The following is a 15,434-nucleotide window of genomic DNA, read 5'->3' as shown; positions in this document are numbered from 1 at the left end:
TGCTGCAGAAGGACGAATTGGGTCAATTTTAAGAGAGGTGCATCAACCTTATCATGGAGCAAGATGCCAAGTATGTTATTTGGTAATCTTCTGCCAGAACTGTATTCAAAAGCTCTAAGTCATATTTGTGATATAACACCTGTAATGGTAATTCTGTTTCACCGAAGTTTGAATTGGTGGACACTTCTTCAGCTAATGAGAAAATCTTTCTTTATCCTATTTGCTGTCATTTATTCTTGTGACTTTTTTTTTTTAGGGAGCTCGGAATCTTAATCCCACACCATACCATGCTGAATACATGGGGCACAAGCTTCACCTGGACCAAAATGAAAAACTTGTGATGTTTGGGGTCACCCATGTTTTAGCTATAGATGGGTTCAGCAAAAAGATTGTGAGTCACTCCACAATGCCGATCAAAAACAACTTGACCATTTATGAAGATGTTTTCAGGTAATACAACCTCACAAACCTTTTATTTTATTACTAACTTAACAGTGTTTAGATGGACATGTAAAAATGAAGTGTCAAGTCATATTGGGCTCTGTGAAATCATATTTATGTTTTTAACTGGCACAAAAAATTTACAATATTTGAATTTAAAATAGAAATACACGGTTTCTGGTGTCATGTCGTGGACTATAAAACATTAACTTACCAAACATTTTGATCAGTATTTCAACTTAATGTTGACAGATATATATGGTGTTTGGATGAAAAGTGAGAAAAATAAAATTGCACATGAATCAGAATTCGCATTTATTGCACGGTTAAACTGTGGTCATTTATGAATAGAACAAAGTTCTTGGGTTTCCACATTTTTCATTTGTACTGACACACATCTACAAATTCTGAACAGGACAGTGACCTTACAAATAAATTTAAGGCAGTCTGGGTAGGAATGGTGCCAACAACTAATAAATAACACAAATCCACACAAATGGGTACATTCAACATTAATAATGTAAAAATAACCCCTTTAACTGGTCAAAAATCAAAATAGTTTGAAAAGACAGTAAAATGTTCATTATTTGTCCTGTACCAGGCCTGCAGTGATTACCTATGGTATGTGGGACCAGGTGCGAGTGGACCATGGAAAGGAATTTTATTTGACACTGTTCATGCAGGAGATGCTGTCACATCATCGCTTCAATCAGGGGAGACCACCATATTTACAGACCTCATCCACAAGAGTAAGATTTTCGTACCATTAATAAAAGCTGAAATTCTTACACTTCTATTTACATACTTGCAAAACATATTTAAGAGATGTTTCTGCTAACTCAGAACCACACAGTTGAAAGGCTTTGGCCTGAGATCAACAACCGTGTCAACTATCCACTGAAAACTGCCCTACTCCAGCTGATGGACCAAGAGGAGATAGATATGGAGGACAACCTTGTGCGTTACTGTGTGTCCAACCTGACCTGCCAGCTGTGCCACATTGGTCTTGCAAGTGTGGCAGAATCATGGAATGCTCATAGAATCCCAGGTAAAAAAAGTGTGAGAATGATTACAATCCTGATAATGACCACGTTTAAACACCTGCTCTTATTTTGACAGGTAAAGGCATACCAAATCACTTTGCGGAACCTGGGTGTAAAAGAAGGATTTCTCCAGAGCTCTTACCACATGCACTTGAAGCTGCAGACCTTTACAGGCAGCACTTGGGATCTGCCCTCAAAGAATATTCAACTTTTGGAGTTGATCCCTTCACAACAGAACAGGACAAACTAAGAACGGAGAGTAATTTTGCAGAAAAATATCCTGACATTTCACATTTGTTTTTTAGAGCCGTAAACTGTGACTTTACACCATACAAAGAAGCTCTGCTCTTTCTCATAAATGTAACTCGGGGAAATGTATGAACTGCTGCATCTGAAAACTGAATACAGGAACAATCAACTATAAATGTAAACCTTTGTGTGTGTGTGTATACACCACATTACTGATCTGTAAAAAATGATTTTAACACAGAAAATGCAGCTGTTAGACCAGTAACTTCTATAACACCGTTGTTGGCCTCCCTGCATTTTGCACAATGCGGAGATGTCTCTAGCCACTGCTCCACACATGTCTTGCAGCCAATAATGCTTCTGCAGCACCGTGACAGCACTGGTTCCTCAATGATGTCTGCAAAAGTAAATCAGAAAAATGACAGTTATCCATTTACCTAGAACTTGGTTCAAACTGTTTGTTCCAAGTCTGTCTTATGACATTCACTTACAGACAGCATATACCTATATATACTGAAAGTTTTTGGTCCTGCAGTAATTCCTCTTGCTCATGCTGTTCTGAGAAAGTCCCTCTCTATAACCACTCTCAATGTAATTGATGGGGGACAAAATCCGTCCTCTTCCTGTGCAAAAACTGCTTTTACATTTATTGTTAAAAAGGGGAATAGGTTTTCTTGATTAACTGAGGTCTGTGGGCAGCAAGAAAAATAGAAATCTTTTTTTTTTTTTTTCTTGGCACGCCAAATTTTTGCTTGATTCAACGTAGGCAGCTGCAGCCCCATTTTAACATTGAACTTTTAGGTTTTGCATGACTGGAATTTATCACCCATCACTTACACTGTAATCAGTTTGAAAAGCTATATTTTCATAGTCAAGAGAGCAGGGACAACTTCAGCTCAACTAAATGTTCATATGAGCTTGAGACTATTATGTTATAGTAGAGCTGCATCTTGATTGTCCCAAGTCTCTAAATGGACACTGCTAAGTAAAGAGCTAACTTGTTAAAAATAAGTTTGACCAAAATATTGCTTGAATGTGGTTTAACTATTTTTACAATTAACAGTGTTCTAAAAAGTTTAGATGTAGTGCAATTACTTTGCAAATTGTGAACATACTCATACAAACCACACAGCTAAATCCCTCCTTGATGGTCTGCAGTTTGGGAGCAGTGAGTATGACTCTCTGAGTAACTGCAAGATCAGTGAGCTCTCTGATTGCTGCTGTAACAGCTGGTAGACTTTGAGATGCCATCACCAACTCTTCTATTTTGTCACTGACTTCTCCCAAACCGGCACTGTCATCATCTTTACGGTTGCTACAAATACAAATGGAAAATCAAATGTCAATGGGTACTGACTGGCTTAAAGGTACATCCCTGTATTGATAGATGTGATGATGTCTTACTGCTATGAGATTATTGCTGTTCATCCTATAGCATGTAAATTTGTATTGATTTTACATACCTCAGTCTCCTCCTCTTTGTTCCCTGGAGGCTATTAAAGTCTTGTTCAGGTAGAGCAAGAACTTTTCGTGCATTTTGTTTCCAGTACTGTGACCCTATGGATGAAAAACAAAACCGAAGAAAACTGTTTAGAAGCTAATACCAGATTCTTTGTAATATTTAGTTTTAGGGTAAGTGTCCCTCCATAGGATATTATGGGTTTAGCTGTAATACTGTGGCTCACCTGTTGTGCCTTCTGACTCCAGAATTGCATTGCCCTGTGCATCTGTCAAAATTATGGGGTTGTAATTGCCAATGGCATCTTGAACTTTTCCTACTACCCCCTGAAGTGTAGCCTCACACTCTAAGAATCGTACAACCACCATTCTGTTGGGAATCAACCTCCCACCAACCACCTCTGCAAGGTACACTGATCTGTAAAACAAAACGTTATTTTACATTTCTTGTAAAAGGCAGCAGGCCACAAATCCATTCAGTGATTGTTTGCTACTTGGGCCAATTCTACTAGCACAGCTTTGATTTTCTTCACAATTCACCTATCCATGCTCTTCCGGAGAAGTATGTTCCTTTACATTTTGTCTGTTCTGTAATTTATATATAACAAATATTCAATAGAACCGACACACACCTACCTCTGAAATGTTTTGGAGGTCACAGGGGGACTTGATGTAGCACGTTGTGAATGTGAAGCGGCAGCCGCCGCCACAGCCGATGCTCGCATAAATGCGAAACGCTGACCGCTGGAACCTGCTGCTGGCATTGATTCCATATCTTCTCCGTGGACCTCATAGTGACCTCTGGGTGTCAGGTCTAACGCGCTGAAAACACCAGAGGCTCCTCCGGGGAACATGGCCACGTTTGAGTCATCCGTGATGTACACAGTGTGTGCTGACACCTGTTTAAGAAAACTTTCTGTAAATCATGTTTCCCTCCTAACATGTGTTACACTTGTGCGCACTGTTAATACTCGTAAAACTAGTACCCGGTAAAAGTCAATGAGCCACGATTCACACATTTACACTTTCAAAATGCTTGCACTATAAAAACTGCAAGCCTTAGTGTTGGTAAATTAAATCACGAAATGTTAGCTGTTTCGCAGTAAGTAACAATAATAATGCTCATAAAAGAACGGCTGCATCAATGAAGCAAAGTTTGTATTTTTACCTGAAAGATGCGACTCAGTTTTTCTGCAGTCATGTCCTCGTCTCCGAGTGTCACTCTTTTACTGTTCCGAAAAACAACGTAATGGTCCATCCTCTGCTGATACGAGTGTAAAGCCTGATCGATGTGTTGTGAGGGAGACTGTTCGCACGTGTCATCAAAAATCGCGCAGAAGTACTTCCTGTTTCAGGCAACGAAAATGCGTCTGTTTTGTTGTTTTTGAGCTATTACACTTTCATTATTTGAATCACAAATGAATCCAGAAAAGTATGTGTAATTTTGTTTATTACTGCTATTTGTTACCACAGAATTAAAAAATACCTTGTTTTCCATCATTTTATTCTTTAATCAAAAATCAAAATCTGAAAATTCCTTTCATTTTCGTTTTTTTCGTTTTTGATTCTAAAATGAAATTTCAAATACCAAAAAGTACACAGACCTTTTATGAATGTTATTGTTGTTACTGCGAAATAAAGGGCGTTTTCTCATTCTCGTTTCTTGCATTTTTCTTTTCTGATGTGCGAAAGAACAAAAGGAAAAAAGTAATTGTTTTGTGTTTTTCATTTTTCCCTTTTAAGTTGAAAATCAATTTTTAAATGATATTTTCTCAAATGAAATTTCAAATACCAAAAAGTACACGGACCGTCCGGGGTTTCTGATTTGTTTCTGTGTTTTTGCATTTCTTTTTGTGTATTCAAATTGTTTATGCGATTTCGCATTCATTTTTGCATATTAAAATTGTTTTAGTGTTTTCTCATTTGTTTTTGTGTATTCAGTTTGTTTTTTAGTTTTCTGACTTGTTTTTTGTGAATTGAATTTGTTTTTGCGCTTTGTGATTTGTGTTTGTGTTTCAGTTTTTTTTTTTTTGTTTTTACATGATTTAATTTGTTTCTGCTCAATGCAATTCTGGGTCACTGTAAGTCAGTGTTACAATGTCTGTGCTTATCTTTTTATGGAACACTGTGTTTTAAAAAGAAATCATCAAAATGCTTTGAAAGTAGCTAATTCAGAAATATATTTGTTAACTGCAGAAATATACATCCCATATGTTATAGCTGATTTAGTAATATAGGATGAAATAATCAAATTTATAAATAAAAGATAAAGCCCAGCAATATCAGAATAGCATATCTCTCCAAAACAGCGTTCAAAAAGCACACATGGCTACGTTCTCATATTTTGTAACTTGTGCATTCTCCAAGTGAGTAGATCAGGCCAAGATAACCCAAGAAGCAGCATAACCAGAGATGAAATTTGGAATTCAAGTGCTATGAGATTGAATCACTGATGACAGCTACGAAAACAGTACTTAGATAAGCAGCATCTTGTTATTAGACACTATTTCAAAAACTATGGAAAACAGTCATATGGAGCATGTAGTCATGGTGAATACTGGGGGGGGGGGGGGGCAGGGTGGAGTCATACAATGCTGCACTTCTGAATATAATTAATTAAATAAAAAACAATAGTCTGTGATTACTGTTAATGAGAAGGGGAAATCCTATTTTAAATAAATGATTAAGTAAATTTTCTAATATACTTCATTTCACTCAGCTGTGACTTCTTTAATCACACACTATGATGTAAGCAATCAAAACAATGGAATACAAAAGCAAACTAAAGCAGATGAGTTATAGTTTATAATATAACAGGAAAACATAAAAATGGAAAATTTTAGTTTTCTTGGGGCCTCTCTAAAGTATAATGTGAAACATGCAATGTTAATATTGTATGATTATTCTCTTTTAGAAAATTAGAAAGAGTCATGCATTCATATTTTTTTAATCATGACTGATAGATTTTTCTCTTAATTAACCTTCTATAAATAGAACTTTCAAAGGATTCATTCAAGCATTTTTGACCACAACATCATTATGTTCTCATACGTCTTCGTCTTCCTCTTCATCTTTTCCTACTTCTATGTGGGGCTGATGTGCTTCATCAGCCTTCTCCACACAGCTCAGTCCTGCACCTCCTCGCCAGTCAAGTCTCTTTCCTTCAGATCTTCTTTTAGTTTATCTGTCCACCTCCACCTCCACTTTATTTTCACATAAATAATGTTTTAATATATTGGTGATGATTTAATGTATATGTTTTAAAATAGATGTTAATAACCACTGCTGGCACAATCCATACATGAGCCTGAGTGGAAGTAAATACAAAAATCCCCAACTATCTTTGCCCAACAATAAAAGGAAAATGCATACGTGCTAATATGCCGAAAATGATCCTTATTAGGCTATAGTTATTTAAATGTAAAAAACATGAGCTTATCTCAAGAGTGGGGGTGGCAAGTGGGGCGACCGCTTTTGAGGTCCACGTGTCCCGTGGAAGTGGATTTGTCAAGTTATATTCTCCAGTTATATTTTGATAAAGTGTGTTTGTTATCTTGCAAAATTTTAGCTGAATACTGTAATGAGAAAATCCAGTGTATGTTAACACATATACTGGTAACAGAGTTTGATGTAACCGGCCCCACATGGGGTTGGTCAGCCCTAGGCCCCTCTGGCTTATCTTACAAATTGAATTGTGATGAATTGAGTTAAAAACCTTTCCATACAAAAAAGGCATATTTACACCTGGAATGGGTTAACTATGTTCTTAGGACACTGTGTGAGAGTCCACCTTGTGAACATAATTAGTCAGTGTGAAATGACATCCATCGGTTTTCAGGAATATAAAATCATTGATTTGCAAGGGTGTTGGTTTTCATTATATCCATTTTGATCACTTTGGTTGTTATGTGGCCAAACAGCAGGGTCAAAAAATCATTCATATTGTAATTATCCTTACTACCTTGTACTGAATAAATACTTAACTTTCACACGTTTGTCCTCAGTTGCCTTTGCAGCGTTATCACTGTGATGTGCCTGTTTGGTGGATGTGTTGGCTAAGTGGGTGCTGTCACTACAGATGAAAGTTATTGTAAATTACCTTAGAATCTGACATGATTAGTACTATACTAGAATATACTATTACTATTATCTATATAAATAATTCTCTAAGCCGCCGCCAGAGCGGGCAAGACACCCATGAAAGCACGCAGGAAGGAGCCACACCCACCAACTCTAAGACCATTGGATACGACGAAAACTCGCAGAGCCACGCCCACCAACTCGGACACGACGCTTCGGAAAACACGCCGTCATTTCTGTTTGTCTGTGCTACAGTCCACATGCAGCTCTGAGCCACGTTGACTTTTCGGTTACGACTCACGACCGTGTGCAACATCGCAAACTGTTTTACACACTACATACAGCAATTCACATCCGCGACAAACATGCGTCTTCTTAGACGGTCCTGCAGGAACACGGAAAACGTTTCCCCGCCCACCAACACTCTTTATTCCCCGGCCCGCGTCCACTGCATCCGCGACAAACATGCGTCTTCTTAGATGGTCCTGCAGGAACACGGAAAACGTTTCCCCGCCCACCAAAGCAGGACCATGTAAGAAGAAGCATGTTTGTCACGGATGTGAATTGCTGAATGCAGTGTCTAAAACAGTTTGCGAGGGGTATCCTATGGGATACTTAAAACAATCCTTTAAAACTGAGGTTAAAACACAATGAAGGAAGCAGTCTTTAAAAACCAATAAGCCCTGTGCCTCTGTTTCATTAGCGTCTCACCTGCTTCACCGATGCAGGCCCTGCAACAGTCGAGACGCTCTCTCAGCAGCTGACCTTCTCTGTGCCTGACTCCACTATAGGCTGCAACAAAATTATGAAAGTACGGGCGCATTTGTTTCACACAAGCTGTGTGTGTGGGTGGGTTGGTGTTAGTTAGTTAATTAGTTACTCAAAGGATTTCAAGATTTAATATGCACAAGCGGTAACACTGCAAAAGCAGCCCAAACCAGAAAAGACAGCTGGCAAAAAGTGGCCGACAAATTAAATGCATGTGTATTGTACTTACTGAAAGCAGCGTTACGGATTTTTCAAATGTTCATTTTTTTCCCTCTGCTTAAAAAACATTTAAAAAGTGGCGTGATTATGCGGCACATACTACGCTGCGGGTTGGTATGCAGCGTGTAAAACAGTTTGTTTGTCGTGGATAATTTGCTTTTTACTTTTACTCAAAGACAATTTCCTGTTAATATTTCGTTACATTGATATAGCAGTGTTCTCAGTATTTAAAGCGATATCCACACAGGGAGGAACCGGGAAGTGAAACCACAATCTTCCACAGTCTCCTTACTGCAAAGCAGCAGCACTACTACAGCGCCAAAAGGCAGTTAAAGAATACACCGGGCTCGATTTTGTTTTCACTTCTGTTTATAAAGATTGGGTCGTAGATAGCATTGTTGCAATGTTACTTTTCTTGGTGGCTTATTACATTACGGATGTTTCACATGTTCATTTTTTCCCCTGTGCTTAAAAGACATTAAAAAAGTGTTTCTCAATTGTGACTCCGGAACATCTCAGTACGCAAGCTATATTAAGCGTCAACAACGAAGACTCACTACACCTCAATCTACAAGTACTGACACTTATCCCTACCAACGAAGTAACCTTCACCAGCGTGGCCTTCTTCGTCACAGACAATCCTGCTTTCAGTCACGGACAATTATATGTTGCTCTCTCCAGAGGTCTATCTTTTCATTCACTCACAGTGGTATCCACAAACCCAGCCCATTTGGACAACTGTGTCGTTCAGGAAGTGTTCACCCATCAATACATAATTATGCGGCGTATGCTACGCTGCGGGTTGGCTAGTACTAGAATATAGTACTATATAGTGTATAAATATACTAGAATATAAGTGTCAAAGGTTAGGTATATATATTTACTTCAGCAAAATAAGAAGCTCCTTGCTGTTGGTGCCTATTATGAAACTGTTTCTATTCATCCATTTTCTAGCCCATTTGCCAATTACAGGGTTGTGGGGGCCTGAAGCTTCTTCCAGCTCCATTTATTGAAAGGCTGAGTCAACCCAAAATATTGTGCCACGCACACATTCACCTACACCACTTCAACTAATCATTGAAAATTTACCTAATCCTTATGTCCTTGGGATGAGGGAGGAAAACCAGAGTACCTGGAGAAAGACATAGAGAGAAAAAGAAAGGTCTGCACAGATGGTTTAAAGGCCCTGTGATTCGATTCTGGGATGCTGAAGCTGTGAGGCAGAAGCATGGACCCCAGTTATGAAACTAACAAATCAGACAAAATATGAACAAAGTCAAAGGAAGACTCTGTATTATAACAACCACTGTGTTACTATCATATTCACATAGCTGGCAGGTGCTAATGTTTCTTCTAACCCAACTGTAATAAAACCAACCTTGTCCTCATGAAAAATTATTTTTGGCCCATCCTCCAGCTCACTTTGTCCGGAAATTCCATCTTAAGTAAAATGTTAACAGAGTTGTGTTTCCACTTGCTGTAATGAATTTCTGGATGTAAACTGTACTCTTTCAATCATGGTTATGCTGTACTTGGCACAGAAACATTAAGCTTATGTTCAGGAGAATACACTTAGTTATTTTTTAACATAACGTAGTGATGAATTTTACAGAACAGTCTTGTTAAGACATCAATTATTAGTTCAAGGTTTAAAATTAGAGAAAATTAATATGTACACTTTAAAGCTACTTTTGCACACATGCTAGATTTATTAACAAATAAAGTAGAAAGCTGCATGTAATTTTGAACGGGGACTTGCTGCTTGAGAAGGCATTGATCATCTGTACAGTACACCAAGAACAACAACATTTATTTCAATAGCACATTTTCATACACAGGATATAACTGTTTACAAGATATCAAACAAATAGAAACAAGAAACGAAATTTTGTAAGAATAATAATGAAAAATAAATAAATCAATACAAACTTAAATAACATAGATATATGAGAAGAAAAGTAGAGTCCTTATAAATAATATCTTATTGCCAGTCTCTAAAGATAAGTCCGATGATAAGGCTGGTCAGGTCAGATTGGGGAGCATGCACTGGTACAGCAGTTGCCGCACCCACCACACAACAAAATAGCTTGGAATCCTGGTTGGCAACCCCCCAGGCAGACACACGGTCCAGTCCCACCCTACAGAAATGACACTCTATCTGCCACAGTCAGGTGTTACGTGAGCGTGGGAGGACAGAAAAAAACAACAACAAAAAAATTTCAGATACACAGGAGAAAAAACGGCCTAAAGATTATCCAGACCGAACTGGGCATTCTGTCTAACAAAAAATGTTCTTAAGTCATTCCTCATTATTTCTAGGGTTTACCACAAAAGATTTGATGTAGTGAGTGTCATGGATAGCTGGGGAACCTGCCTTCATTAGAGCATCACAGGCAGCTGCACAGTGCCTTGATCAGGTGTTGGTGACGTAAAAGAGAAAAGTAGAGATTAGTAAAGATTACACATCCATGATGAATATCTTGGATGTGTCTATTGGGAGTACAACAAAAATGTAGAAACAAAACAGCCAAATTAAAAAGTGGATTTTAGGAGTTTTTGTTTACATGTTCCACAGTATGAGTCTGGCGAATTTCTTAGGTTAAGGTATTCCAGATTTTAGGTGCATAACAGCAAAAGGCTGCCTCACCACTTCTTTTAAGCCTGGCTCTTGGAATAATTGGCAGACTACCATTAAAAGATCTAATAGTACAACTTGGAATGCAGGTGAGAAGGCACTCCAAAATATATAAAGGAGCAAGATTACTTAAAGCTTTATATACCATTAGTAGTAGTTTAAAATCAAATCTAAAAGACACAGGTAACCAGTGTAATAAAGCTAAAACTGGTGAGATGTGCTCAATGTTTTTTTTCTGGTTATTACTTTTGCTGCTGCATTCTGAACTAATTGCAACTGATTGATGTCTTTCTTAGTTGTATTAGGAGTGCATTACAGTAATCTAGCTGCAATATTTTAAGAGGTCTAACTTTTGCAATGTTCCTTAAATGGGAAAATGTTGTCCTAGTAATCTGATTAATGCGTGATTTAAAGTTTAGGTCAGAGTCCATGATTACACCCAAATTCTTTACTTCTACCTTATTTAGAAAATTGCTACTCGTCAATTCAGAAGTACAAGTAATACATTGGCTCAGAAAGGCCAGAGCATCAGGTTCATGGATAAGTAAAGTGTCATCAGCATATATGTGGTAGTTCACCTTTGTTTTTAGATAAACTGGCCTAATGGAAGCATGCAGGTTGAAAAAAGCAGCAGACCTAGAATAAATACTTGAGGTACACCAATATCATGAACCTCCAAAGTACAATCACCACAGCTAACAAAGAATCTTCTCCCTGTTAAATAATACTGAAACTAATTTAAAGCATTGCTGGAGAGGCCCACCCATTGACCAAGGCGATTTATGAAAATACTGTGGCTCATCGTATCAAATGCTGCACTTGGGTTCAAGAGAACAAGAACAGATATGTGGCCTGTGTCCATATTAATCCTCAAGTAACTTACTGCTTCAACCAGTGCAGTTTCGGTACTGTCGTTCATTCTAAAACCTGATTGAATTAGCATGATTAGAATGTTTGTTCAAGTAATCACTTAACTGCTTAAAGACGGCTTTCTCTACAATTTTACTTAAAAATTACAGAATAAAAATAGGTCTAAAATTGTCAAAGACAAAGAGGAGTCTAGATTATTTTTCTTTCGGCAGGTAACATTGGGTATACCTTTTCACACTTAACTAACTCTCAGCCTTGTAAATGGGGTACAGTGAATCACACTGGGAATGATGATGACATAGTTTACTAGTTAATACCAAAAATTGAAGTCTATTACTTATTTTACATTTTAAAATATTATTACAAAAGAATAATTATCTTTGGGATGTGGGAGGAAAACCAAGGTACCCAGAAAATATACATATGAACAATGGTAGAATGTGCAACTACATACAAACAATAACCACTCCAGGATTCTCACCTATTCCGCTGGTCACTGTAAAAATACACATTGATTTATTTTCTAAACCCTTTTATTTTTCGATAGCAGGTCATGAGGAAATGGAGTCTTTGCCAGACACGTTCATTTTTGATAATGGTGGCAGCAGACTGAGTTCATCAGACGAAAAATCTTTCACACCAACAACATTCTTTGGTGAATTCTCAAACATTCCTATGCCAATTAAAAATACAATATATCCAGCAAGTCTGTGGTGGCTCCTTCCAGAGACCTGTACCTGAGGTTACCTCAGAGAGAATTTTAACTAGATAAAAGAGCTAAGCAATAATACATTAAGAACACATAGAATACATATAAACATCATTTAAAAATTAAGGGCATCTGCAAATGTCTGTAGAAATATGTACAGTATCACTGCTGCCTGAAAGTTCCAGAGTATGAGTTTGAGCGTGCATGTATTTCTGTGTCTACCCGGTGGTGGCCTTGTTTCCCAGTGCTGCTAAAGGTAAGCTTTAGTCCATGTGATTTTGTTTAAGAAAGTATGTATGTGTGCATATTCTAGTTGTGTTCACAAGAATTACTTAAGAAAGCTTTGAAATCACTTCAGTTTTTTTTTTTGGGTCAGATGCCTGTTGACCCACTGGTCAGGACACCTCCACATATGGCATATTATTTGATGCACCTTGATGCCTAGTTATGCAAGACTTCAGGCTTTTAAATTAAATTTATTTTGAGGTTTCTAATCGCCTCTTAACTGGTGGTTCTAACCCTCTAAGAGCCACTCCTAGAATGTTAAAACTGACAAATTTTAAACATAAGCATACGGGATACCATTGTTGACTATTTTGATGTCAGTGATTATGACTATGATGCTATTTCTTATTTTTTTCTATTACAATTGAAAATATTAAGACTAAACACTTAAATTGAAACACACACATTAATATTTTACGTATGTGATATAAGTATTACGTCTAATTATGCACTTTTTTACCTCATGAAATATATCCTTACATTTCTGATGATCACCCCAAATTAGGATGGTTTACTCTAATTCAGACTTTTTTACTTCTCACATCCCAAATACTTGCAGTATGCATTAAAAGTAAACACAAAGGCATACGTGTGTGGGTTTGCCCTGTGTTGGACTTGTATTTCATCCAGGGTGAATTCCAGCCTTGTTCTCAGTACTACAAGAAGATCTTCCATCCCCCACAATTCTAAACTGCAGTATGTATGTAAGGATGCTATAAAAATGTGACATTAGATTAATAATACAATTTACTTCTAACCCTAACCAGGAAAAGCAAATGGGGAATGGAGTGAATTGAAGTTAAAACCTTGTATTTATTCTATTCTATTTTACATAACAGTCACACATTTGAATATTGCTTCTCCACATAGATTTAAAAGGAAATGATTTCACAAGTGGGGAAAAAATACTGAGTTGTTTGATTTTTTTTTTTTCTTGCTGCACATACCAACACCTTTACGGTCCACTTTAAAGCAGAAGTCCTGACCTTTCTTTAGTAAAATGGAATCCCTCAACTGCAGTATTTCATCTGCACTTCCAGATGGGAGTTTACAGGTGCAGCAGGCTAAGCACCAGCTGGACAGATTTGTCATCCCCCTTGATCTCATGTTTTCTTTTTTTTCTCTTTTATTTGTTTAATAGATGATTGAAATAGTCTCCTCACAGTTCTTCAATGTATGCAGTATTGACAAAATCAAATATAAAATTACAGCACCATTCCAGGCTTTTTCCTAGGCTATGTACATAACATGTAAAAGTTATGGGGGAGAAATTACACATCTATTTGGAAAAATGTTTATGGTACCTTCAAAATGTTTGGTTTTGTAGCTGCTGTATAAAGAAGGCGCTCAAATTTACTTTTACCATATTAGCTTACAGCTTCTCCTCTCAGTGTTATGTGGGATAGAGTCAAAGATATAAAAGCAATTTAAATACTAAGCATCTCAATGTGTAAATTAGTATCACTAATTTGAAAAATGTATTTCAGGGGTGGATGGGATAAGGTTTGGAACAATGCAACATTTTAATCATGTACCTTACTTCAAAACAGCTTTACAGGTTTAATGATTTGATCTGATGTTTTGCCCTTTTCAGTATGTCACATTCCTCTTTTCATCTGTTGTTTTTGTTTTTACTTTACTTCCTGCTGTATTTCTCCCTAATTTATGTAACTATCCTCACATCTCTTTTGGATTCCCTCTACTGCCATTCTTTCCTAATCTGTCTGAGATATTAACTTCTTGTTAGAAAGTTATTAACAACCCAGCCACAGGGGATGCACAAACCAGTGTGTTTCTTCGTGCCGGTCCCAAGCCCAGATAAATGGGGAGGGTTACGTCAGGAAGGTCATCCTGTGTAAAATTTTGCCAAATCAATATGCAGACAACAATACAAATTTCCATACCTGATCGGTCGAGCCCCAGGTTAACAACGACCACCACCAGTACTGTTAGCCAACAGGGTGCTGGCGGAAATTGGGCTACTGTTGGCCAAAGAAGAAGAAGAGGGGGGAGATGTGTCCGGAGGCAGAAGGAGTGGAGGAAAGTAAAGAGAGTGGAACTGAGGGTAGGAACTTTGAATGTTGGCAGTATGACTGGTAAGGGGAGAGAGTTAGCAGATATGATGGAGACAGATTCAAATTGTTCTATCATGGTGTGGATGGGAGGAGAAATGGGGTAGGAGTTATTCTGAAGGAACAGTATGTCAAGAGTGTTTTGGAGGTGAAAAGAGTGTCAGGCAGAGTAATGATTATGAAGCTGGAAACTGGAGGTGTGATGATGAATGTTGTTAGTACATATACACCACAAGTTGGGTGTGCAATGGGTGAGAAAGAAGATTTTTGGAGTGAGTTGGATGAAGTGAAGAACAGTGTATCCATGGGACAGAAAGTGGTGATTGGAGTGGATTTCAGTGGGCATGTTAGTGAAGGGAATAGTGGAGACGAGGAGGTGATGGGTAGGTATGGTGTCAAGGAGAGGAATGAAGAAGGTCAGAGGATAGTGGATTTTGCCAAAAGGATGGACATGGCTGTGGTGAATACATATTTTAAGAAGAGGGAGGAACATAGGGTTACGTACAAGAGTGGAGGAAGATGCCCACAGGTAGATTACATCCTATGCAGAAGAGTCGATCTGAAGGAGATTGAAGACTGCAAAGTGGTGGCAGGGGAAAGTGTAG

General features: G+C 37.8%; 1 protein-coding gene across 2 annotated transcripts; it reads right to left on the bottom strand.

Moving 5' to 3' along the window:
* Positions 1–1,202: 1,202 nt before the first annotated feature.
* LOC114651192 (uncharacterized) lies at positions 1,203–4,157 on the bottom strand. 2 transcript variants are annotated; one of them, XM_028801144.2, is made up of 5 exons: positions 3,828–4,157; positions 3,419–3,609; positions 3,197–3,290; positions 2,849–3,048; positions 1,203–2,130 (listed from the first exon to the last, which is right to left on the bottom strand). In XM_028801144.2, the coding sequence occupies exons 1-5, from the start codon at positions 4,043–4,045 to the stop codon at positions 1,943–1,945; spliced, it is 891 nt and encodes a 296-aa protein (XP_028656977.2). In that variant the 5' UTR covers positions 4,046–4,157; the 3' UTR covers positions 1,203–1,942. The 2 variants fall into 2 exon arrangements, with proteins under 2 accessions (XP_028656977.2, XP_051782806.1); XM_051926846.1 differs by having other exon boundaries at positions 1,956–2,130; positions 2,829–3,048.
* Positions 4,158–15,434: the final 11,277 nt, after the last annotated feature.

The sequence above is a fragment of the Erpetoichthys calabaricus genome, chromosome 4, assembly GCF_900747795.2.
Source record: "Erpetoichthys calabaricus chromosome 4, fErpCal1.3, whole genome shotgun sequence".
Lineage (NCBI taxonomy): Eukaryota > Metazoa > Chordata > Cladistia > Polypteriformes > Polypteridae > Erpetoichthys > Erpetoichthys calabaricus.
This window is presented reverse-complemented; position numbering and strand designations above follow the sequence as displayed.

Coding starts and splice junctions, on each gene's coding strand:
- LOC114651192 (XM_028801144.2), bottom strand. CDS start 4,045: ATGTTCCCCGGAGGAGCCTCTGGTGTTTTCAGCGCGTTAGACCTGACA. Junction 3,049..3,196: donor ACAAAGAGGAGGAGACTGAG/GTATGTAAAATC, acceptor TTGTATTTGTAG/CAACCGTAAAGATGATGACA. Junction 2,131..2,848: donor TAGCTGTGTGGTTTGTATGA/GTATGTTCACAA, acceptor TTACTTTTGCAG/ACATCATTGAGGAACCAGTG.